This window comes from Protopterus annectens, chromosome 9.part0 (assembly GCF_019279795.1).
Source record: "Protopterus annectens isolate FY-2018-M chromosome 9.part0, PAN1.0, whole genome shotgun sequence".
Taxonomy (NCBI): domain Eukaryota; kingdom Metazoa; phylum Chordata; order Ceratodontiformes; family Protopteridae; genus Protopterus; species Protopterus annectens.
In genome coordinates, this window is record NC_056743.1 from 1,316,057,351 (window position 1) to 1,316,085,024 (window position 27,674).

Here is a 27,674-nt window from a genome sequence, read left to right on the forward strand (position 1 = left end):
GTTAGGGGAGTATTGAGTTATCCAGGAGTGAAATTCTGTTATCTTGTTGAGGATACTCTGAATGTTGATAGAGTAGAAAGACAGATATTTGGGAGGAAGGTTAGGAGTGTTCAGGGGAATTTGTGGAGTAGTTGAGGGGGAAGTTTGCATAACTGATGGGCCGGGGTTGGGGTGACTGTCACTGGAGAGTAGAAGAGTGTTAAGTGAATGAGGAAGAAGAAATATAACTGGGTAGGGGTTGATGACTTTATGTTTTATTCTGATAGGTGGGTGAATAGTGAGAGGATGTTTGCTTTTGGGGAGACAGAAGACAGGAGAGGAAAATAGTGAGGGTGCTACTGTAAAGTAGTAATGCATGTAGGAGAGTGTAAGGTATTAAGAGGAAGTTGGAGAGCTAGGTGCAGGATTACATGAGTGCGGAAAGAGGTTAAGTTACATGTCAGTAGCAGAAGGGAGGAAATGATGAGTTGGGGAAGTGAGGAGGAGGGAGAGGTATAGACCATTGTGGTGGGTGTGCTGTGAGTGAGACAGCAAATAATATAGTTGTGGAGGTGGTAGGAAAGAGAGGGTGTGTATTTATAAGGGAGTGGGGTGGGGAGGAGGAGAGTAAGATTGCAGGTTATGTTACAAGCTTGCAGGGCAGGAGAAGTTGGTGGGGGGGTAATGATAGGTTAAGGTTATGATGTATAGTAAGTGTAGGAGGGATGGAGAGATGTGGGAGTGGATGAGTGGGAGGGATTCTGGAAGGAGAGAAAGAGTCTGATAGAACAGAATATGCAGGAAGTGAGGGTAAGGAAGAGGTGGGTAGTGGAGGTTATCTATAAAGGAAATTGATATAGGGTGGGCGAGAATGGGGGTAAGGTAGGGGAGCAGAGTAAACCCGAGTGAAGAGAGGGTGAAAAGAGCGGGTTGAGCCAGGAAAGATCAAGCAGCAAGAGAAAAGAAAAACAATGTGTTGTTCAGCCATGAAAGCTCTTGAAAAGTACAGGAGTGGAGAGTGTGAGGGTGAGTGTGATAGCAGGCAGAGTCAGTAAATCAGAGCAAGTTTATGGGGTAAGAACAAGTCTGTAGGAGTGAGGAGGCAGACTGGGAGTTAGGAAGATCAGGAGGTGAAGACAGTAGAGATTCAAGAATGATGGAGTAGAGAAATGGTAAGAGAAGCTGGTGAGGTCACTGGAGTATCTTGGGGGGGCAGGCGGAGGTCTGGTATGGAGGAGTGCAGGTGGCCTTACAAGGAACAGTAAAATAAATACAGCAGGGAATATTTACACACTACATGTACTTCACTCAAAGGTGGAAGAGTGTGGAGCTGATGCTTTCCAGTTATGCTGAGGTCATTTTGGCTGGTGGAAGGTGGGGGAAGGTAGCTTGCAATCGCAGTGTGTAACAGGCTGGACTTACAACCTAGAAAGAAACAATAAAAAAAGGACATAACATAACAGTTTTCTCACCTGTGCCTCTACTCACAAACAGGTGCAAACAATACTTAGCAGGAAAGGTGCCTCAGAGCACTGGAACAACATTGCTAATGTCCACTGTGATATTATGGCATGATGCAACCAATCCCAGTGTTAAATGGCTCCCTCCTTATTCATGACTCTAGTGGTACAGAAGTATAGCATTGAAGAGTGCTTATTATATTCTGCTGCACTATCCCATTTTTCATTAAACTAACTAGTATTGTTCCTTATGCTGATGTACTACAGAATGGTGTTGGTGGTGTGATATTCACCCCTTGCTCTATCATACTACCAGTAGCATTGCATAGCACAAAATAACATAATCAGTTTAAGAGGATTTGCGATGTAGAAAAAAAAATCTAAAAATCCACCCACATGCCAATATAATATGATTCTCAAGCCACCTAAATGCCACAGGAATGAGTCGGGTTTGACCCATTGCAGTAGTTGTAACAGAAACTAAAAAATATATGTGTTACTTATAAACATTGTCAGATTAGGCTAAGAAACATGTTAAAAGCTCACTCATAGCTCCTTAAGTAACTTTGTCCATGTAAAAGCAAAAATAAATAAAGTAAAGAAAATGACCACGTAACATTTACAATAACTGGGATAGCCCACAGAGAGAAAGAGTATAAGGGAAAAAATAGCTGGTCTTAAGCCATGCATAAAGTTGCACATTAGGAAAAAATATCCACAAACTGTCAAAGAAAATAAAATGCATTATCAATATTCTCAAGTGAGATACCAAGGCATTGTTTATGTTACATTCAAACTAATAATGGAAAAAATTAATGCAAGAATTAATTGTTACATAAATTCTTAATATCTGACTCACAACAGCAACATTTTCACAGAGCTTTCAAAAGTTAAAAAGCATCATGAAGTTCTGTTTAAAAGTATATATAGCAACAATGCTTTCCAGTGTCTGGATCAATCCTGTGCAAACAGACTGAATACCATGGTCTTTCAAAGCATGACATAGGTGACATAATCAGAAAGGTATGAGTCACAGGCTGTATTTATTTTGCTAGTTGCAGATCAGGTACCCTCCATGAATCCATTTCTACTGCCTTCCAACTCAGAACTGACGATCAGGTACAAACCTAATTCATACCATCGCTCAGCCCTAAAACCAATAACTGCAGAAGAACTATGGTTGTAGTATAGAGTGTCATGGCACTGTAGCTCTAATAAACTGCAACTCAGTGTTCTACTGATTGCAGTAAATTCAGGGACTGCAGACTAAATTGTAGTGTATATATATATATATATATATATATATATATATATATATATATATATATATATATATATAGTTTACTGTCAAAAGACTGAAATTCATATGGTCGACAGTCGTAACATTGAAAGTCATTACACCGAATGTTCAAAATACTGAAAAAAAATGTCAAAGTTTAAATGATTGAAAAACACCTGCAGTGCTGACAGTAGTGTTTTTGCAGGGGGGCAAGCCCCTTTGCACCCCCCCCAGTGGGGGACTGTGCCCCACACTCCCCCTGCAACTTATATATTACAACTCCGAGATCACACTTCAGTGCTGACAATCCTTGCCCTGTTGTCAAAATTATGTCGACAGGTAATTTGCATGCACTTTCTGTTGCCCAAATGAACCACTTAATATTCATGTGTTGATCATATGGGTCAATCAAATGAATGTTAGATTATATGAATTTCAACTATTTGATAGTAAACCTATATATATATATATATATATATATATATATATATATATATATATATATATATATATATATAAAATTGGTGTTATATCCCTTTGAACTTTGTGTTACAGCAGTTACAGATGGCATTATACCACTGTTAGATACTGCAGTTTTATTACAGCTGTATTGCAGTACAGTTACTGTAACTGTAGTTGTAATTAGCATGTTGTATTACAGCTGTATTGCAGTACAGTTACCGTAACTGTAGTTGCAATTAGCATGTTGTATTACAGCTGTATTGCAGTACAGTTACCGTAACTGTAGTTGTTATTAGCATGTTGTATTACAGCTGCAGTGCAGTACAGTTATCGTAACTGTAGATGTAATTGGGATGTTGTATTACAGCTGCAGTGCAGTGCAGTTACCATAACTGTAGTTGTAATTAGCATGTTGTATTACAGCTGCAGTGCAGTACAGTTACCATACCTGTAGATGTAATTAGTATGCTGTAGTACAGCTGCAGTGCAGTACAGTTACCGTAACTGTAGTTGTAATTAGCATGTTGCATTACAGCTGCAGTGCAGTACAGTTACCGTAACTGTAGCTGTAATTAGCATGTTGTATTACAGCTGCAGTATAGTACAGTTACCGTAACCATAGTTGTAATTAGCATGTTGTATTATAGCTGCAGTACACTACAGTTACCATAACTGCAGTTGTTATTAGCATGCTGTATTACAGCTGCAGTGCAATACAGTTACCGTAACTGTAGTTGTAATTAGCATGTTGTATTACAGCTGTATTGCAGTACAGTTACCGTAACTGAAGTTGCAATTAGCATGTTGTATTACAGCTGTATTGCAGTACAATTACCGTAACTGTAGTTGTTATTAGCATGTTGTATTACAGCTGCAGTGCAGTACAGTTATCATAACTGTAGATGTAATTGGGATGTTGTATTACAGCTGCAGTGCAGTGCAGTTACCATAACTGTAGTTGTAATTAGCATGTTGTATTACAGCTGCAGTGCATTACAGTTACCATACCTGTAGATGTAATTAGTATGCTGTATTACAGCTGCAGTGCAGTACAGTTACCGTAACTGTAGTTGTAATTAGCATGTTGCATTACAGCTGCAGTGCAGTACAGTTACCGTAACTGTAGTTGTAATTAGCGAGTTGTATTACAGCTGTATTGCAGTACAATTACCGTAACTCTAGATGTAATTAGCATATCATACTACAATAGTTTTCAGTGTCAGTGGCTCAGCAGGTAGCACATTCTTCTTTGATGCTGGGAAGATCAGAAGACTATGGGTTCTGACCCCCATACTAGGTGTTTTGATTCACACTCAGCATAAGAGGGGTACTGCCCTCCTGAAGTATCATCCTTTGATAAAACATTAAACTGAGATCCTATCCTTTTAAGTTAGTTGTAGCTCTGGTGAATGTAAAAGATCCCATGGCAATTATTGAAAGAAAGAGTAGGAGGAGATTCATTAAAAACATTCATATAGAAAGTATACAGAAGTCAAGAAAGCATTAGCCCTCAGTCCGTGAGTAATTAGTCACTATGACAATCATTAATGACCAACAAATATTTGCGAACATTCAGAACATTCTGTTCATGGCCCCATATCTAACAGTACAGAATATCTGTACCACTATGTATTCCATAAGGTTTTGGAGACAACACTGTCCAACAACACTGTCCAACCTATGATCAATCTCCCCAGCATGATACAATCTGTACTCCTACTTATGCCATTAATCATCTTCCAACCAAAAGTGCAAGAGTAAATCCTGTGATTTCAGACAATTTGAACAAATAAATAAGTCAAAAACAACAATCCACTCTGAACCTCACTGTTAAGCCTTTAAATATCTTTAAAGGTCTCATCACCCACCTGTACAGTTTGCACCATTCCTGCTTAGTGTATGCTAAGTCTGAAAACAGTGTACCTTGAAGTCTGGGGAAACTACAACATAGGGCATTCTTGGACTTAATATATATTCTTCGACCTTCATGTTTTCCTTTCTGCTATCCTGAGCATTGCAGTTACAGGCCTTTGAATTTTAGCAGGCATCTTCAGCAATCCTTGAGTCATGCTCCAAAGTATCCCACTACAAACTAACATGTTGACACTCTAGAAAAACATACAATATCTCTAACATACCCTAACAGCCTTCAGCTAAACAGTATCTTTCACACATCACCGTGTGCTTCATTTGTTCTTAACTAGTATCCCTGGTGTTGTAAATAAATTCCACTCACTACACTCTTTATTGGAGCAGTAATCCCTGCCTTTTTCTCTTTCTCTAATCTGTTTCACCAGTCTGAGAAGAAAACCCTTTTGCATCACAGGGCATAAATATGACGTCTACATTTAGTCGTGTTAGCAAAATGTAATCCCCAAACATAACCTTAATCACAACATTCTACCTTCTTATTACATCTCTAAACACGTTGGCCTTTTACTGGTGTTCCACGGTTCCCACTATTTTCTATACATACTAAGCAGAATATTTCTCACCCCATATATTCCTCTGTATGTCCCATTAAAAAAAAAAAAGCATGAAGGAACAAAAAACTGTAAGGTCGGCCATGTAGAGTCTACCATTTTTCTTATTAATCTGCAAAATTCCTGATATAATGGATCTGAGCCTACATCCCTACAAAACAATAAAAACACATTAATCATAATGCTTTCAACTCACCGGGAATAAAATATGTATTACCATCAAAATAAGAACCATTTTCCAACAAACAACATTTTAGCAAACAGATCTTCTCAGCATAAGATAATACATATTTCCTCAGCACTAATTCACAAGGTTTCATTTTTCCTAAAACCTTCTGTAGCATCTATGGATATAATATTTCCCCCGTGCTCTAAACCTAACATCAAAAAATAATTCATATCAAAACCTATAGCCCTATAGTTTACAGAGTCTTATCTTTGATTATGGAAAGGTCAGATTCAACATCCTTTGCTGTAAACCCTCAAATAGCCTTTCCAAACAATCCAAATCCTTGAGCATCATAATATCATCTGCATAAGTATATAAACATTAATACATCAGTAAGAGTGTGTTCAAGTTGGGGAGAAAAAGCAAAGGAGTCATACTTATGGGCTTATCCTACAAAAATGTCAGAGCCCTCTTGAAGAAGCTTTTCATTTTTTCAGCCCTTCACCTCCTCAAAATCCTCTTCAAGATCACACATCTCATCGTCTCACATAACATAATCTCTCCAACTCCAGCTTTGACATCAGTCAATGGAATAGAAGGTACCAGAACTAGTATTTGAAGTTTAGTCATATTACTGGATGTCCGTGTCAAAACCAGAAGCATGATAACAAGTTTGTTTACCAATGCGAGATAGCTTAGTATGTCATTTTTCCCTACACAAGTTAACAAGCAATGTGTACACAGTATTTCTGAATGTGCCCCAATGCACCACATTAAAAGAACGTTTTGCTTGCCCATTCTATCTAATGATATATTATTCTCTTGTCAAGTATAACATGTTATTAAAGTGTACAACTTTATCCTTAGACATTTCTTAAAGGGGAAGAGCCCCCCAAACTCTTGTTTAAAGTTTAGCCTTCTCTCTGATCTTCAAAACAGATTCAATGGATGCTGTATAATTACTCAGGAGCAAACTCCTATCAAATTCTGTAGTGGGTCTATATGAGTTGATCGAACATTTAGTTAATCGAATAACTAAATGTCAATCACTAATACCTCACAAACAGACAACAATCCATCAAATGGTTACACTCCTTCTCTCCTTTTCTCATTACTTCCACCGGAGTTCCCCAAGGATCCATTTTAGGCCCCCTCCTGTTCAGTATTTTCATTAACGATTTTCACTCCGCTCTCACTCATGGATCTGTAGTTCAATACACAGATGATTCTACTATTATCTGCTCTGGTAACTCTGAAACCGAACTTCTGACCATCACCCAAAATGCTTTCTCCATTACCGAAACCTGGATGACAAATAATCACCTCGCCCTCAACCCAAATAAAACCAAACTTTTGCTCTTTACACCCAAAAAAGTACCAGTATTAATAAATCTGAATTCATCATTTTCTCCTCCAGTAAGACTGACTAAGAGATAGTTTCCCATACCAAGTTACTTGGCATAACCTTGGATAACAACTTAAACTTTGACCAACACATCCACAACACCATCAAACAAACACACCAAAAACTTGGTACCCTCTACCAACATAAACACTTTTTAAACTACTCTACTAAAAAACACTTGCCTAAACTTTTCTCCTACATTCCCTCCTCTATGCTGCCCCCATACTAACAAACATCCAATCCTCATTAAAAACTAAAATGGGTAGCTGCTAAATTTGTGACCAGGGCAAAACATTCTTCCCATCACTGTCACTCATTACAATTCCTGAACTGGCTAGAAGTCGCACAATACCTCACATGCATACAACTATCTACAGCACACAAATTTATCTATAAATCTAATGTCTTTCGGCTTTTCCCGGTTAGGGGTCACCACAGCAGAACTCTCGTCTGCTAATGATTGGCAGTGGATTTTTACGGTGCCGAAGTGCCAGCCCGATGCCCAACCTTCAAAGAAGGCACGCACATTCATGCACGCACCTACCTGCATGTCTTTAAATGCCACTTGACTGCAGGGAGGACATGCAGATTCCACACAGAAGGCACTCCAGCTGAGAATCGAAGTGGAGAACCTCTTGCTGTGAGGCGACAACACTAACCGCTGCACCACCGCGGCAAATACACAAATTTATCTATAATTCCTCGAAATACTCAGCCCTTGCTTCATGTCTGACTCTTTAGCAACCAAACTGACCTCTAAGATCTGAAAATCAATCACTTATCCAAGTTAAGAGACCAAATCTCCCTGCAGGCCAATACCTTTACTCTTCCACTATAGCTAAACTCTGGAATGCCCTTCCACCTTATCTCTGGACTATAAATAAAGCCCCATCATTCAAAAAATCACTTCACCAACATCTTTCCTCTCAATGGCTATGCCCCTGCCCTATCCTCAATTCCTCAGTCACCTGATTACTGACTTGACTCATCTCTCTGATACCCACACTCTTCTTCACTCTCCCTATTGAGTATTCACCCTTAATTACAGCAGTGTGCCTCACCCTGCTGCACATAGTGTGTACAAAATTATGCATGTGTAGATTATTATAATCTGTCTGTTATATTGAATACCTTGCTAAGCATCCAAATCTTCCATAAAATATAGCCATACATTGTCTATGTTACTATGTTACTCCTGACTCTTATGTCTTTACTCTTGTATATTGTTAAATGCTGTTATTAACTTTCTAAACAAATTCTTTAATATGTACATTGTTTTTGGAGCTTTTCTCCCCGGGCTTCCACTGAAAATGGGCTCACACCAGCCCAGTGGACTTTCCTGGTTAACAAAAGCAAATAAATAAATAAATAAAATAATAATCGAACACACAAAACCACAAATGGCAGTTTTCACTCAGGGAAACAAGTTGTTTGACCATTGCGCTGTGTTTGCACTTTCTTCAGTGGGGAGCGATCTCAGAGTTGCCATATTTAGTTAGGGGGTTGTGGGGGCAAAGCCCCCCACTTCATTTTTGTTTATTTATTTTTTTTTTCATTGGGCAATGGCATTGTTTCCCTGAGTGGAAACTGTTGTTCGATGTTTTGTGTGTGCGATTATTCATGATCGACATTCAGTTATTCACCTAACTAAACGTTCGATCATCTAATACAGATGCTTCTGTAGCAGCCTCATTTAGCATCAAAATCCAAATAATGTTTTATTTATCCCAAGTCAAGTTTTACCACACATACTGGTTCAAAGCAGAAACCTGACTTTACTCTTTCCACAAATGCAAGAACATTTTTAAGCCAGATGTAGTTTCAAAGCATACATCAAAGTCAGTCTCCAGCAGGATATATATAAGAGTTCTTATCTGTTCAGTATTAATGACTACTTGTTTTAGTACCTGGTTCCAAAAAAGCACATCAATCAGGAATCATACTCATTCCATTTCTAATATGAAACTGTAGCACATTTTACCTCTCGGAAGTCCACAGTGCTGCTACCGTCCTGTTGCAGACCCATGGCAGATAGTTTTGAGGAAGAGTCAGCAATGACTACAGTACCCAAATCTCAGCTGCATCTGATGGAGCCATTGGAGGAACTCAAACCTTCGAATATACTCCCACATCTCAGTCAACCACACACCCCCATGGAAATAGTAGGAATGGTCCCCAAATCAGAAATCTCTGCTACATACTCCATCATAAATTACCAGAAAGCCATAGTTTAAGTGGTAGTCATTGTCTTCATGTGAAACAAAAATATCATTTGGTAAACCATCTGATATACCACAGTGCTCCCCTTGCTTTATAACTAGGACAACCTTCACCATAGGAGGTTCCATCACAGAAAATAGGGCATCTTTGTAACAAGCAGGATTATATATTTTATTTGTTAACCAGGTAAGTAAACTGATCCATCTCAGATCTTTGTCAGTCATGATGTGGGCCACAAAGACAAAAACAAATACAACACACATTTTATACATACATAGGGCATATATCAATTTATTGATGTCAAGGTACATCAACAACAAATATACTGAACTTAATTCATGAAAACTAAGAGCTTCCATTCAATGGCAAAACCTACTTTAAATATTTTAACGTTAAAATTGCACAGCAATGAGGAAAAAGCTAAGTTTCTACATCCTGCTGTTTGACAATGTCAGGAAAAAATACACATTGTGCCACAACTTAATGGTGTAAGTGAACAGAGCCTATCCATTCACTGACACTGCTAATCTACGATGAACCATGTTTCAACAATCACTTGAAGCAGGTGAAGAAATAAACTTGGTTGTAATACTGCATTAGTGAAATTTGAAAAAACTGGACTTGATGAACTCCATCATACATACATGCACTCACACATATATTTATATACATCATAGGAAGTTACCAGGCTAATGGCCCGGCCGGAGGCCCTTACAAACCTATCCAAGTTTTTACCCCATATCCCTCTTGTAATGCTGCTATTAGCAGACCAAACTCAACATCCACTGCTGCTGTCTAGAAGGGATGCTAGCAAGACCCCTGGGGTGAATTTATGGTTTTCCATCCAATCAACTAGATTATGCTTAAATAGGGTCAAAGATGGCTCTGTTTCACTTGGATTGGCAGATTATTCCAGAATAAGGGAAGCCTTTGGGAGATGAAACTGTCTCTTTAGCAAGTTCTGTTGATGTCTCACCTCATGTTAAGGTCACTAGAGCGAGTGCAACGAGTGCCATTTGACTTACTAATGTGCAGTATTTCCATCAGGGAAGTTTCTGAGATTGGCCTATAAACGAGGCAGAGATCTGCCCTGAGTACTCTGTACTACACAGAGTACAGAAACAGGGATTTTAATCTATCAACATAAGGCATATTTTGAATACCTTGAATTTTCTTTGTAAGGTAACTTTGAGGTCTCTCCATTTGCTGAAAGTGCCTGGTGAGGTACATACCAAAGGTGGCATTATACTCTATTATTGGTCTGATAAGGAAAGAGTATAGGAGGGTTATAACCTCCTTTTACTGGAGGCAATGCCCTTACTAATAAGATGGGTGATGTAGAAGGCTCTCCTTACCACTGAGGAAACATGGTGGTCAAAGGGTAAGTTGCTGTCAACCTGTGTACCCAGATCCCTCACCACAGATTGGGTACTTAATATTGTTTTTAATGTGGTACTTAGCGGGGACATCATCCTTTCCAAAGGGGACAATGATACAGCTTTTTTGTGTTTAACTTGAGCCCATGACTTTGGCACCAATCACTGGATTGTGTAAGACCCTCCTGAAGGGTGTCAATGTCAGTAGACGATTCTATGACCATGCCCAGCTTGCAGTCATCTGCAAACATTGTCAGCCACACACCACTTGTCTTGGCCTGTACTTCTGAAAAGTATATTCCAAACAATAGGGGCCCCAGCAACATACCCTGTGGAACTCCACTGGTTATGGATCTGTTGGTGGATGTGGAGTCCCATGTTTCAACTGTGTGTCATCTATCCATGAACCAGTTTGCAACCCACCTAACGAAATACTGGTTTACACTCAATTGGGTATGTTTATCAATGATACCTAAGTGGGTAATATATATATATATATATATATATATATATATATATATATATATATAGTAAAATGTTTTAATATTTTGTTTAAAATAATTTTAATTTGTTTTATTTGTTAAAAGTTTTATTTTATTTTTATTTGTTTACCTTGAATATGCACTGATCAAACAGACAAAACATTTACCTATCAGACGCATTTTACTCACCAGAAGACACTATTCTACAGTGCTCTGTAACAGTTCAAAGCCTATTTTTTCACAAAGACCACTGTTTAAGTGTATTGTAGCTCACAATCATCCACTACATCTTGAGCTGTTCTCACACTAAAGCTGTACTGATCACAGGCAGCTCAGATATTATGTCTCACAGCTTTGGATAAGATTTGCAGTGAAATGTATTGTTTTATAATATTTTATTAGATTAGAAATCTGTGCAACACAAGGGTGTAAATAGCAAGCATATTGACTGTACTCAGATGAGTACATTTTTGAGCATCTCTCAGAATCGTTTTATACTAAAGAGCACAGAATGTTTCCAAATGTTTAAACTAGTGTAAACCACATAGACCAACAGAAAACATTCTTACAAGATAGGAATAAACCTACAAGTGACAGCATCTGAAGATAATTTGCCAGTTTCCAGATTATGCAAGGAGTAACATTTTGAAGGCTAAATACATTTTTAAAAGATTAATGCAAAATGTAACATTCTGGCTATACCTCTGCACCACAACAGTACAGCACATGCTAATAATAACTAAACAGAAAAAAGGAGTTTTGTTCAATGCCTAGATATATATATATATATATATATATATATATATATATATATATATATATATATATATATTCTTAAGTTTGCTGAATGGTACTAATAGCAATGTGCATAATGTTGACACCAAATGTGTGACATCATGCACATCGACAACCTATTACACATGTGTCGAGACAAATGTTTTCAGGGGCTGCACCCCACATACACTTGACAGTTATATATACTAACTCTAAGATCACACAATTAATGGGGAAAAGGCAAATTTGCCAACCCCTAGAATCATCTCATCTGATACTTTTGTGGACAGGTGTAGACCACCTCTTTATTCGACCAAATTGTTATATAAAAAAGAACACCCAAACTGAAGATGATAAACCACAATGAAGAACAATAAAACCACCAAAAAGCACTTCAAGTTTTATTGTTATTCGACCAAATTGTGTCAACTAAACAGATGACCAAAGCAAAATTTGCAGAATGTATGTACGTACATATATATATCTATATCTATAGATAGATATATATATATATATATATATATATATATATATATATATATATATATATATGTGTGTGTGTGTGTGTGTGTGTGTGTGTGTGTGTGTGTGTGTATGTGTGTGTGTGTGTGCGTGCGTGTATTTATGCAGCTGAAGTTTTGCATGCATCAAGACTGTCGTTGGTGCATGCATAGTAGTGTATTGATGTCGGCAAAGCTGACATTTTGTGACTAACTTTGTAAACATCAATACTTCATAGGTTCATAGGTTCATACTAGGCTATCTGCCCTAGGGCATTTATAAGCCTAGCCAGAATGTGTTTGGCTTTCGCCACCCATTTTAAATTTATTTTGCTATGCCCTTTTCCGAGGTTAGTATACTGTGCCTCTGTCTAACAGTGACACAGAAGTGATACCCGGGGTAAACCTACGATCTCCCATCCACTCATCAAGATTCCGCTTGAAGAGAGTCAATGAGGGACTCTGCCTAACCTGGACTGGGATTTTATTCCAGAGTGAAGGGAGCCTCTGGGTTATGAATCTGTCCCTCCAGCATGTCCTATTTATTTCAGTGCTGAGGTTCAAGTCTCTCGAGCGCATAGCTCGATGGGATTTGGATTTTCTGAGGTGCAACATGTCCATTAATTCCGGGTTGGACATGGCTTTATACGTCAGGCACAGATCGCCTCTGAACAGGCGGTATGCCACTGAGTAGAGCTGGAGTTTCTTTAACCGGGCAGCATATGACATCTGTTTGAGCCCTTTGATCCTCTTGGTGAGGCACTTTTGGGGTCTTTCCAGTTGCTGCAGGTGTCTGGTAAGGTACATCCCAAAAGGGGCATTGTACTCAATTATGGGCCTGATGAGGGATGAGTAAAGAGCCACAATGACCTTCCCTGATCTAGATGTGAATCCCTTCATGATTAGGTGGGCTATATAAAATGTTTTTCTAACCACTTTGGCCACGTGGTTGTCAAATGAGAGATTGCTATCAACTTGGATCCCCAGGTCCCTAATTACTTCTTCTGTACTTAATGGATTACCACCTATGTGGTAATTTGTGGGCACTTTGTTTTTGCCACAAGGGATGACTATACACTTTTTGGCATTTAGCTTGAGGCCATGGCTCTGGCACCAGTTGTCTGTTTCTATGAGGCCCTTTTGGAGGATGCTTGTGTCGGCTGGAGAGTCGATTATGGCACCCAGTTTGCAGTCATCTGCGAACTTGGTCAGCCACAGTCCTTCCGTGTTGGCCTGTACCTCCGAGAAATATATACCGAACAAGAGAGGTCCCAGGACTGAGCCTTGTGGGACACCACTTGCAAATGGTTTGGAGTCTGACATGGCTCCAGCAATTCTAACCATGTGGGTTCTGTCCTTGAGCTAGTTTGCACTCCATCTAGTGACATAGGGGTTTATATTTAAGCTGGTGAGCTTATCTATAATGCCCGAGTGGGGTATTGTATCGAAGGCTTTTGCGAGGTCCAGGTAGGCTGTGTGGACTACCTTCCCCTCGTCAATGGCCTTGGTGACTGTTTCAAAGAAATCAACCAGGTTTAAGAGGCAGGATCTGCCCTTAACAAAGCCAAACTGGGTAGGATCCAGTGTCTGTAGGTCCCCAATATCTTTATTTATGAGGTCCATGATGATCCTTTCCATAGCTTTGCAGACCAAGCTAGTCAGGCTTATGGGGTGATAGTTTTCAGGATCCGTTGAGGCACCACCTTTATGGAGAGGGACCACTGTTGCTGTACGCCACTCTTTGGGCACATATCCTGTAGTAAGGCTGAGATTGAACAGTAGTTTTATGTTTGGGTTTGGCTCTTCTTGGAGTTCATGTAGGATGCAGCCCGGGACACCGTCTGGTCCCATTGATACTGTGTTTTTTGCTTTAGAGAGGGCGGCTCTTACCGGAGCATCTGAGATGTCAGGGGGGCAGCACTCTGCTGGGATAGATATTTGCCCTTTTGGTGGGGAGGGGGGGGAGAAGTTTGCGCTGAACCTGTCAGCTAGGATGTTGGCAATGTCTGTGGGTTCAGTGTATTTTTTGTCATTTTGGACTAATTCTGAGCATATCTGGAAATTACCACCCAGGTTCCTAACATAACTAAAGAAAGCCTTGTGATTATCCTTAGTGTCCTGTGCAATTTTTCTCTCGAAGCTGGCCTTAGACAATTTTATGAGTGCCTGTAGTTTTTGCTAATACTGATCAGTGATGCCTTCCCTTTTTGGGATTTTGCTCTATCATTTAGTAGCTTCCTCCTTCTATTGTATAGTTTGTTTATGGCTGGGGTCCACCAGACAGGATGTCTGCCTTTGGAGGATTGGGTCTTGGTTTTATTTGGGATCGCATGATCCATGCATTCCTGAAGGTGTTCATAGAATGCGTTTATAAAGGATTCTGCGGTCTGGGCCATATTTTCCACAGGCCCGGGGGCTTTGAAGGATTCCACCTCGGTTTTGAAGAGTGTGAAATTTGCTTTAGAGAAGTTTTTCACTGTGGTTTTCTGGGCAGGGGGTGGGGTCGGGATCTGAATATCCAGTGAGATTAGTTTATGGTCTGATCTTACCAGTGAGGGATACACTTCTGGTCTGGAGCATAGAGTCCCCATGTTGGTGATGATCAGGTCCAGTATGTTTTCCCCTCTTGTGGGAGTGGTACCAAGTTGTTCCATATCATTTGAGTTTATAAATTCTAGAAACCTTTGGGCTAGGGTGTTGGAGCTAGAGTAATGCTCCCAGTCTATGTTTGGGTAGTTGAAGTCACCCAATATAATGGTGTTTGGAGAGACCTTCATATTTTCCAGTGTTCTCAGGAAGGCCAAGTTGGGTTCCTGGGTTTGGGAGGGTGGTCTGTAGCAGGCTATAAACTGGAAGGCAGTTTTACCCACTGTTAGTTGCACATAGATAGTCTCTGATGCTTCGTGCTTTGCCACCAACCTGGAGGTGTGGGTATCTTTGATGAATATCGATACTCCCCCTCCTTTTGTGGTTCGGTCCAAGTTTTGGGGCCGAAAAGCATGGTATGAGGTATAACCTGGTAGTGCTGGGGTGCTCTCGGGAGCCCTAAACCAGGTTTCTGTTACTGCACAGATATCGATGTTCTCCATGCTAAGGAGAATTTCGAGTGCATGCATCTTGAGATTTAGACTTCTGGCATTGAGTAGCATTACTCTTAGTTTCTTATCCCTTGTGATACCTATGGAGGTGGGTTTGTCTTTTGAGCCTTGCCTAAAAAAGGCACTATGAGGGTAGCAAGAGCCTTTGCCAATATCCGAAAGCCCAGGGGTGACAGGTGCAAGCCGTCCCTAGCGAAGCATCATGGCTTGTCGAGCATATCATCCCAAGCTGACAGGCATTGGATCCCCTTTGAATGACACCAGTACTTAAGCCAATTGTTGAAATTGATCATCTTGTCTTCATATTGTGGCATCATTCTTGATGAGGGTAAGAAGCTACTCAAGGTCAGAGTCATACCGGCCTGGGCTACATGCTCAGAGAGCTCCTCTATGTCTCTTTTCATGTAGTCCAGGGAGGTACATCTCAGGTCATTCACACCAGCATGGACAATGACTGAGTCATATTTGTACTTGCCTTGGAGTGACCTGAGTGCTTGTGTTATGTGGCGGATCCTAGCGCCTGACAGGCTGCTCACCATGACCCTCTCCTTGTTCAGCCTGGTGAGCGGGACGTCAGTGTGCCTGATGATAGAGTCACCTATTACAAGTGTATCAGGTGTGTTGTTTAGTCTTAAGGGCTGTGACTGTTCGGCACACTGGCTTTGTGAGATATGTGTTGCACGTGTTTTGTTTTGGGGTAGCGGTTGCTTGGGTGTCTGCTTTGGTGGTCTCTGCTGCTTAGGCAGATCTTTATTTAGAGCCTCCGAGTATGTTTTGTGTGATTATGTGTTTGGTTTGCTGTTGTGGTAGGTCTATGTGAGACTGGAATTGTAGTGAGTGTGGTTTCCTTCTCCTCCTGACTGGTTATGCCAGTACTGAGTTGAGAGAGCTTAGCCTCCAGTTTGGCTATATGGTTGCATCTCTCACATGTGTTGGAATTTGTTGGGAGGAGGAGAGGGTTGTCTGTGTACATGAGGCGGTTGTATCATTGCCTCAAGATTCCCAGATTCACCAGCTGGACCGGAGAGGAGATTGACAACTGACCTTAGGACATGCTAGAATAATATTGGGAATTCCTTAATAATTGAAAACAAGGGCCAGTGGGGAGTGAGGGTGTAGTGCTTTTACTTTTTAGTGCTGACTTATATAATTGCTTTAGTGAGCAAGTGCCAGGTAACTTAAGTGCAATGTGTTACAGGTAACTTAAATGCAAAAACGACAAACAGTAACTTTCTTTCAAGTGAAACAAGGAAATAAGTACAGTAAGCAATGCAGATATCACTAGTGATCCACAGAAGCGCTGAGAAGCCGCGTATTAGGTGGAATTAGTGTTCCAGGGAAATAACAAGCAAACAAACAACAAGCATATAAACAAAGCTAGATTCAGCAGGCCTGGATCTAGTCTATGCTACAGCAAACAAGGTGTACCATTTTCAGTAAGATACAGTTCAAATATTCAGGCACTATAAACCTTTAACCAGAAATTCTCAGCTCAGAAGGGCAGAGTCCAGCCTCTTCTCCCACAAGAGTGCAGACCACGAACCTTCTTAATGTAAAATAACTGGCCTGAAGACCAAGTGCTTAAACCAGAACTAATACACTTTAAGAATAACAGACACTGGACTCTCAATCAGCAGTTCCCATGAAAGCTACCTGTCCTGCCACCACAGTGCATGCCACAAACCTTCCTAATGTAAAACAACTGGTCTGAAGCCCAAGTGCTTAATCCAAAAGACTTAGAATGATAGCTACACTTTAATCAAGTTACTACCAAGCAGTAATAAATACAATTGAATACTTTAGAGAATGCCTGGATTAGTGCTCAAGTTACACAAACAAAGCTAGATCCAGCAGGCCCGAATCCAGTCTATGCCACAGCAAACAAGGCGCACCAACTTCAGTAAGAAGCAGTTCAGATATGCATGCACTATAAGCCTTTAACCAGAAATTCCCAGCTCAGAAGGGCAGAGTCCAGCCTCTCCTCCCACAAGAGTGCAGACCACAAACCCTCTTAATGTAAAATAACTGGCCTGAAAGCCCAAGTGCTTAAACCAGAATGAATACACTTTTAGAATAACAGACACTGAGCCCTCAATCAGCAGTTCCCAACCTAGAAGGATGTAAGCTACCTGTTCTGCCACTACAGTGCAGACCACAAACCCTCTCAGTGCAAAACAACTGGTCCGAAGCCCAAGTGTTTAAACCAAAAGGCTTAGAATGAGTTACACCAAGCAGTAATAAATACAATTGAGTACTTTTAAGATGATGCAAAAGTAAAATAAAGTAGGTAGAAACACAAGTACAGTAAAAGCAGATGAAATTTTTTTTTTTTTTCTGAACAAGTGCTGAGATCAAAGAAACAGATTTGAGTGCTGAAACTAGAAAACTGGCTAGTTATAAGAAAAAAAACTAAGCTAGAAGGCTTCCCTCCAACACAGAAGGGCTTGGGGGCTCAGAAGCCTACAAATAGTCTATACCACTTAACAGGAAAGGCAGGAAACAAGCTTAATTTTTTTTTTCTGTTTCCCAGATGCTCTCTTTGTACACAGTAGGAGTGCCTGAAATCAGAATATGATCTCACTGCACTCAGTTGAGTGAGCAAATGAGATGGGCCCAGAAGGAGTATCCAAACACAAATTTACAAGAGGGGCGGGCAGTTTCAAGGCCACTAAGATTAACACCAAAACCAAAACAAAAACAGGGAGGGTGGGTGGCACTAACTGAAGAGTAGAGTCAAAACTTCCAGTTCAATTAATATTCCTGCAACACAGTTAAAATCAATTTAAATACTGTATTTTTTAAAAAAAAGTGTAGATAAAGGTACTTAAATTCTCTTATACGTCCAGTTGAATACAGCAAGTTCTTAGCCGGCCAAAGCTGAGGTTTTTAAGCAGAAAATATTTCACACTGTACCACTTAAATAGGCAAAGACAGGAAATCAAAGAATGTGGCTATCCCCACACCTGTAATTACTAGCAAATAACAAAATTCAGCAAACACTGACTAACTTCCAGTTCAGTTAATATTCCTGCAACACAGTTAAAATCAATTTAAATACTGTATTTTTGGGGAAAAAAAAGTGCAGATAAAGGTACTTAAAGGTACTTAAATTCTCTTATACGTCCAGTTGTGTGTTTTGTTTAATTTCAGTACACACACACACACACACGTGTGTGTGTGTGTGTGTGTGTGTGTGTGTGTGTGTGTGTGTGTGTGTGTGTGTGTGTGTGTGTGTATATATATATATATATATATACATATATATTATTTTAGTACAGTATTTATTTGTGAGAAGTATATACTCAGTGCTGGAAATTACATTTTAACATTTTAGGTTGCTATTTGAATATCTATTTGTCCGCAGCAGGGCTAGCCACCCGGTAGCGTGAACATTGACTCTAGGATGATGTTCACTGCTTAGGTTCATAGGTTCATAGGTTGATACTAGGCTATCTGCCCTAGGGCATTTATAAGCCTAGCCAGAGTGTGTTTGGCTTTCACCACCCTTTTAGATTAGTTGACTGTGCCTCTGTATAGTAGGTCACAGAAGGTAGCCCTTTTAAGGTTAATTTACTGTACCTCTATCAAGCAGGGACATAGAAGAGATCCCAGGGGTAAACTTACGATCTCCCATCCACTCGTCACGATTTCTCTTGAAGAGGGTCAGTGAGGGGCTCTGCCTAACATGGATTGGGATTTTGTTCCAGAGTGAGGGGAGCCTCTGGGATATGAATCTGTCCCTCCAGCATGTCCTATTTATTTCTGTGCTGAGGTTCAAGTCCCTGGAGCGTGTAGCTCTAAGGGATTTGGATTTCCTGAGGTGAAGCATGTCCATTAATTCTGGGTTGGACATGGCTTTATACGTCAGACACAGATCGCCTCTGAGTAGGCAGTACGCAACTGAGTAGAGCTGGAGTTTCTTTAGCCGAGCTGCATAGGGCATCTGTTTGAGCCCCATTGATCCTCTTGGTGAGGTACGTTTGGGGTCTTTCCAGTTGCTGCAGGTGTCGGGTAAGGTACATCCCAAATGGGGCATTGTATTCAATTATGGGCTTGATAAGTGATGAGTAGAGGGGCACAATGACCTCTCTTGATCTAGATGTGAATCCTTTCATGATAAGGTGGGCTATATAGAAGGTCTTTCTAACCACTTTGGCAATGTGATTGTCAAAGGAGCGATTGTTATCTACTTGGGTCCCCAAGTCCCTAATTACTTCTTCTGTACTTAATGGATTACCACCTATGTGGTAATTTGTGGGCACTTTGTTTTTCCCAAAGGGGATGACTATGCACATTTTGGCATTTAGCTTTAGGCCATGGCTCTGGCACCAGTTATCCGTCTCTGTGAGACCCTTTTGGAGGATGCTTGTGTCAGCCAGAGAGTCGATTACAGCACCCAGTTTGCAGACATCTGTGAACTTGGTCAGCCATAGTCCACCCATGTTAGCCTGTACCTCTGAGAAATATATACCGAACAAGAGAGGTCCCAGGACTGAGCCTTGTGGGATGCCACTTGTAACTGGTTTAGAGTCTGACATGGCACCTTCTATTCTGACCATGTGGATTCTATCCCTGAGCCAGTTTGCAACCCATCTTGTGACATAGGGGTTGATATTTAAGCTGGTGAGCTTATTTATGATGCCCGAGTGGGGTATTGTGTCGAAGGCTTTTGCGAGGTCCAGGTAGGCTGTGTGGACTACCTTCCCTTCATCTATGGCTTTGGTAACTGTTTCAAAGAAGTCAACTAGGTTCAAGAGGCAAGATCTGCCCTTAACAAAGCTGAATTGGATAGGATCCAGTGTCTGGAGGTTCCCAATGTCTTTGTTTATGATTTCCATGATGATACGCTCCATAACTTTGCAGACCAGGCTAGTCAGGCTTATAGGGTGATAGTTTCTGGGGTTTGTTGTGGCACCACCTTTGGAGTGGGACCACTGTTGCTGTACACCATTCCTTGGGTACATATTCTGTAGTAAGGCTGAGATTGATCAGTGACTTTATATGTGGGTTTAGTTTTCTTGAAGCTCGTGTAAGACGCAGCCCGGGACACCGTCTGGTCCCATTGATGCTGTGTTTTTTGCTTTGGAGAGGGCAGCTCTCACCTTTGCATCTGTGATCTCAGGAAGGCTACACTCTGTTGGGATAGACATTTGCTCTTTTGGGGGGGAGAGAGAGAAGTTTGCACTGAACCTTTCAGCCAGGATGTTAGCAATGTCTGTGGGTTCGGAGTATTTTTTGTCATTTTGCACTGACTCAGAGCATATCTGGGAGTTGCCTCCCAGGTTTCTGACATAACTAAAGTAGGTCTTGTGATTATCTTTAGTGTCTTGTGCAATTTTTCTTTCGAAGCTGGCCTTAGATGATTTTATGAGGGATCGTAGTTTCTTGCTAGTACTGATCAGAGACGCCTTCCCTTTTTGGGATTTTGCTCTATCATGTAGTAGCTTTCTCCTTCTGTTGTATAGCTTATTTATGGCCGGGGTCCACCAGACTGGTCTCCTGCCTTTGGAGGAGTGAGTCTTGTTTTTTTTTGGGATAGCATGCTCCATGCATTCCTGTAGGTGTCCATAGAATGCTTTTGTAAAGGATTCTGCATTTTGGGCTGTATTTTCCACTGGCCCGGGGGCTTTGAAGGATTCCACCTTGGTTTTGAGAAGTGTGAAGTTTGCTTTTGAGAAGTTCTTCACCGTGGTTTCCTTGGCTAGGGGTGGGGACGGAATCTGGATGTCCAGTGAGATTAGTTTATGGTCTGATCTTACCAATGAGGGGTATACCTCTGGTGTGGAACATAGAGACCCCATGTTGGTGATGACCAGATCCAATATGTTTTCCCCTCTTGTGGGAGTGGTGACCAGTTGTTCCATAGCATTTGAGTTTATAAATTCTAGGAACCGTTGGGCGAGGGTGTTTGGGCTTAAGTAGTTTTCCCAATCAATGTTTGGGTAGTTGAATTCACCCAATATAATGGTGTTTGGAGAGACCTTCATATTCTCCAGTGTTCTCAGGAAAGCTGAGTGAGGTTCCTGTGTTTGGGAGGGTGTTCTGTAGCAGGCTACAAACTGAAAGGCAGTTTTGCCCACTGTTAGTTGCACATGGATGGTCTCCGAATCATCGTGCAATGCCACTAACCTGGAGGTGTGGGTATCTTTGATAAATATGGATACTCTCCCTCCTTTTGTGGTTCAGATCGAGTTTTGGGGCCGGAAAGCATGGTATGAAGTATAACCTGTTAGTGCTGGGGTGCTCTCAGGAGCCTTGAACCAGGTTTCTGCTACTGCACAGATATCGATATTCTCCATACTGAGGAGAGTCTCGAGTGTGTGCATCTTGAGGTTTAGACTTCTGGCGCTGAGCAGCATTACTCTTAGTTTTTTTTTCTTTGTGTTGTCTATGGAGGTGGGTTTGTTTTTGGAGCCTTGCCTAAAAAAGGCACTATGGGGGAGGCAAGAGCCTTTGCCAGTATTCGAAAACCCAAGGGTGATGGGTGCAAGCCGTCCCTAGCAAAGCAACGTGGCTTGTTGAGCATGTCATCCCAGGCTGACAGACACTGTATCCCCTTTGAATGACACCAATACTTTAGCCAGTTGTTAAAATTGATAATTTTGTCTTTATACTGTGGCATCATTCTTGATGAGGGTAAGATGCTACTGAAGGTCAGGGTCATACCGGCCTGGGCTACATGATCAGAGAGCTCCTCTATGTCTTTTTTCATGTAGTCCAGGGAGGTACATCTCAGGTCATTCACACCAGCATGGACAATGATGGAGTCATATTTGTACTTGCTTTGGAGTGACCTGAGTACTTGTGTTATGTGGCGGATCCTGGCACCTGACAGGTAGCTTACAGTGACCTTCTCCTTGTTCAGCCTGGTGAGTGGGACGTCAGTGTGTCTGACAATAGAGTCAGTCTCCTATTACAAGTATATTAGGTGTGTTGTTTAGCCTTAAGGGCTGTGACTGTGTGGCACACTGACTTTGTGAACTATGTGCTATGTGGGTATTGTTTCGTGGTAGGGGTTGCTTGGATGTCTGCTTTGGAGGTCTCTGCTGCTTAGGCAGATTTTTATTTAGAGCCTCTGAGCATGTTTTTGTGTGTTTATGTGTTTGGTTTGCTGATGCGATAGGTCTATGTGAGACTGGATTTGTGGTGTGCGTGGTTACCTTCTCTTCCTGACAGGCTGTGCCAGTACTGGGTTGAGAGAGCTTAGCCTCCAGTTTGGCTATATAGTTGCATCTCTCACATATATTTGAGCTTGTTGGGAGGAGGAGAGGGTGGTCTGTATACATAAGGCAGTTGTAACATTGCCTCAAGATTCCCAGATTCACCAGATGGACTGGAGAGTAAACCCGAAACTGACCTTTGGACATGCCTGAATAATATAGGGAACTACTTATTGACTGATCAGAAAGAACCAATAGGGAGCAAATGCTTAAAAGGAGTATAAGAGGATGTAGTGCTTAAGTTTATTAGGGTTTACCTATGAGATTACTTGTACGATCAAGCACAGGGTTTTAGAATGAAAATAGAGTGCTTATTTTAAGATTTAGAGCAGTTCTAAGGGAAAAAGTGAAGAGCAGACTTTGTGGATCCGGGAATAGTTTAAACCTGTTTAAGCGGCGCTGCCTGACGCTGCTCTGTTCGCAAGACTGTGCAAAAAGAGAGTTGCAGGGTTTGAAGAGAGAGAGATCAAGGAGCTTGGAATTGACCCTGCTGATGTGACAACCCCCAATTTGCAAAAATGGGAAAAAGGGAGTTATGGATGGATGGATGTATATGTATGTGTTTCTATGTTTATATACATACACACAGGTGAACAGTTTAGTGTCTTCAGCCTTCCAGCATGTATGTGAGTCATAGGGATAAACCAGAGAATCTGAAGCAAACCCACACAAATACAGGAAGAACATACAAAACTCCATACAGAAAGTGTGAGTCAGAAATGTTATCATTAAGGCTTCAGTGACCCGGTCAGATTACCCCTGATCAATGTAAACACCACTTCATGTTTCACCTGAAGCTAGGCTATGCCTAGCGGGACATACCCAGCTGACATATGTACATAAAAAATAAATAAATAAATAGCTCTGGTTTTAATTGATGTTACAGTACTGCTACAGTAGTTAAAGCCATTGTTACAGTGATTTTAAATGCAATTTCTACTAAATCAGTGTTAAAACAAAGATGACCTGTCTTACAGTAACCAGTTACAGCAGTAATATGACAATAACAACAAATGCGCCAGTATCTTTAGTTGTAATTGTAGTTAGTCACACTCAGTGTGACAGAAGCTGTAGATGATGCAATTAATGCTGTTATAGTGACTATGGACATTTCCTTCTGAAGTCAAAAGGTTTTATTTGACTGCTAACTAATTTCACTGAATGAATGTATAACATGCCAATACATGTCATTTTTATATCATTTATTTTCCTTTTATCAAGAATCCTGATGCTCTCTGCACACTTTTACACCTCTGCATGTCATCAGAAAGCATGGAGCATGCACCCCTTCCTAGCCACATTGAGGAGAGCATCGCAGCCATAGGAAGATCCCCCTACCTTTTTCAATTCAGACAAACAGATTCAGAGGTAAGAGTGCAGATGAAAAGGGTATACAGAGAATTCTAGACAAAAATGCTAGATGTGTCTTATCTATCTGCGGAACGTTTTTAGCCTTGACCTGAGCCAAAGGGAATATACAAGTACCAAAGAGCAGGGTACATATCACTGAGCAAAGGTTGTTCCAGAATAAATCTGACATTATAATGTCATAAAATGTCATTTGAGAATAAATGTACATTAAATCTAATATTGAGTATTTTTTAAATACAGTACTGAACATTAATTTGGCACTGCATAAGGCCTGATATGATTCTGTCAAGATAAATGGTAAGCTATTTAGAATACGTTATAGTGATTTTGTACATATAAATCAGTAAATTAGACAGAATAAGTGCATTTGAAATTATATATTATCTTTCAACATGATTGGTTGCTACTGTTTTAATATCCTACACCGAGTAAAGGCTGATTGGTGCTGTATTTATCTATGGTTAAAGATGCAACCTAGTCGTTGCATAAAAACATATTGTTTTTGACAAGGTGGATAGAAAATATGTTTAGTATATAATACACTAATTTATATATATAGATACATACATACATACATACGTGCTTACATAGATACATACACAAGTATTTTTTGCACACATGCAAGTACAGCCATAATCTGACAGCCTTTGTTGCATATTTTATTTCACTATTATAAGAAATTACAATACTAGTTGAGTAATGATGGTTGGTATTATAATTTTACCTTTCAAAATGACTGGTAGTTACAATCTTACTTGGGTCTATATTAAATCAGCGAATGCTGATTTATTGACCCTTTAAAAGTGAAAGCTTGAAATCCCAAAGACACAGAACAGCGATTTTTTTCCCAGGGAAGAAAATCACTGGGCCATTTTTGGGACTTTGCCATTTCCTCCACTGTGGTGCAATCTCAGAGTTGGTATATTTAAGTAGGTAGGGGGGGTGAAGCTCCCCACTTTATTTAGTGTTTTGAACTTTTTTTTTCTGTGTTACGGGACTTTAAGCTTTCACTTTTAAAGCGTCCATAAATCAGCATTCGCTGATTTAATATAGACCCTCTTATTTGGGTAGTTGTTGGCTGGTATTGAATTGGGTGTGTTGACACTGTTATCTGTCAGTATGACTGGCAGTTACTATTTTATTTGGGTAGTGGTTGGTTGGTATTGTATTGGGTGTGTTGGCACTATCTGTCAGTATGACTGGCAGTTACTATTTTATTTGGATAGTGGTTGGTTGGTATTGTATTGGGTGTGTTGGCACTGTTATCTGTCAGTATGACTGGCAGTTTCTATTTTATTTGGGTAGTCGTTGGTTGATATTGTACTGGGTGTGCTGGCACTCTTATCTATCAGTATGATTTTGATTTGGGTAATGGTTTGTTGATATTTTACTGGGTGTGTTGGCACTGTTATCTATCAGTATGATTTTGATTTGGGTAATGGTTGGTTGGTATTGTACTGGGTGTGTTGGCACTGTTATCTATCAGTATGATTGATAGTTACTATTTTATTTGGGTAATGATTAGTTGACACTATAATTTTTATATCTCAGTATGACTGATTATTTAATTTTAGAAGTGGTTGGTTGGTTGCATACCTCTTAACTGCACAGATTTTCACAGAATGTCCAGATTTTTGCATATTTATGTTCTTTTTCTCATAAAATTGTGGTTTTCTGGCAAATTGTTGGCAAATCATTGAAGGCTGAAGTTAAAAAATAATGACAGATATTTGAGTTTCAGAGATCATACCCTTCAGAAAATTTATACCGAAGCAAAACCTGTTATTCCATCAACCTTCTGAGTTTTTAAGCACAATATTTAAAAAATGTCCCTATTTTTGAGGCTTTGTCTAGATTTCTTGATCTAAGAGGTTGAGAGGTATGGTTGGTTGGTACCTTAGTCATCCATGAATAGAGAAGCAGGGACATTTGTACACCTTTTGTAAGTGTAATTTCAGTTATAGTCTGAAGTTTGTAGTTGATGCACTTTCTGATATCCTCCAAGATATTGTTCCAGCTGGCTTTCTCTTTTGTTACTACACTTAATGAAGGGTTCTGCAAGCTTTTACATTCCAGACAGGATCAGATGGCTTATAGTTTCAGACTGGGTTAGGACTCAGAACTGTGACATTGTTTACAAGGCTTCATAGAGTGTAAGGTGCAGTTTTTACTCTTATTGTAATCCTTAGGAGCAGACAATAGTAGCTGATGAGTGGCCTGAAAATTACATAATCTAGAAGAAATGTTGCTCCTACTGTTTTAGATAACCAGTTAGCATTTATGAAGTGTTTGACTGTGCTGCCTTCTGATGTGGTTAAAGGAATAAAACACAATTTTTTCTTCTGCACTCTACATTAAGGCACTGTTTTAAGTAGAGTTTAGTGTGGTCTCACATGACACATATTCTATATAGTGAAAGTGAGGTAAAGTGGTTCATAACACAACTATCACTGTCATTTCCTTTGTCTGTTTCTCCACCAGGTACCTCATTCTGCAGACTTCTTTCCCCAGTGCACACTGTGTCTGTTTCTCATGAAAAGAGTGGAGGCCATGATTCCTAAGGTAAGTATAAAGTCAAATGTCACTATGCTCTGGCAACTTCTTCACAGAAGGGAGAAGACTTTGAATTAAATGCTGCTACATAGCAAAGTAATACAGCAATACTACATGTCTGAGTGGTATATTATGGTATATACTTTCAGCTGTGATATACTATGAAAAATAAATAAAAACTAACCATACAAGTAAGGCACATCTGTGGTGTAGATGACCTAGGTTTGGAAATGGACTATGTTGTTGGACGCTTGGCTGTGTGAAAGGCTGGAGCATCTTATGGACATCTTTCTATTTAAGGGAGGGGGTGATGAGAAAGTCATCAGTGTCAAGCTGCTGTCTGGCATGTTTTTATGCTTTTGCATCAGAAATGTATGAAAGGATGCAGCAACATGTACTGACATTGTTCCATCCTCCAAAGCACAAGAGGAAAATACACTTCCTGCTTCCAATGTCCCAGAGTGACACTGCAGTAAAACTGCTTATCTACCCTACTTTTGACAGGTCCAATAAATATGTTGGGTCTTCCTGCACATTTAGACAATTTCTTTACATTTTCTGGTTAAGTGGAGATCACTTTCAAAGCCATTAATTACCTTTAAACAGATACCTAAAAATAAAAAGTACTGGTGCAAATGCCTTTTTACCAAGTGATACTGGTCCAAGTAACCCTTGATTTATGAATCCACCTAAATAGAAGTGAGTATTTCTATTACCTCTTCCTTCCAACTTAACAAAGCAATTGCCTTAATCTAATGTTATGGGCTATCCTTGAAGAGTTCCTGGGTAAGTTTATCTTATGTACCAAGCATAGGATGAGATGCTTGATAGTCATACTTATTT

The 27,674-nt window shown here is 40.2% G+C and overlaps 1 protein-coding gene across 2 annotated transcripts in view; it reads left to right on the forward strand.

The window, feature by feature from the left end:
* Positions 1 to 27,674, forward strand: part of LOC122812037 (prosaposin-like) — a 223,855-nt gene that overhangs the window by 104,560 nt on the left and 91,621 nt on the right. For both annotated transcript variants that reach the window (XM_044084283.1, XM_044084284.1), the window contains exons 9-10: positions 24,129 to 24,275; positions 26,760 to 26,840. In XM_044084283.1, the coding sequence (XP_043940218.1) occupies positions 24,129 to 24,275; positions 26,760 to 26,840 (228 nt within the window). The remainder of the gene's footprint in view (positions 1 to 24,128; positions 24,276 to 26,759; positions 26,841 to 27,674) is intronic.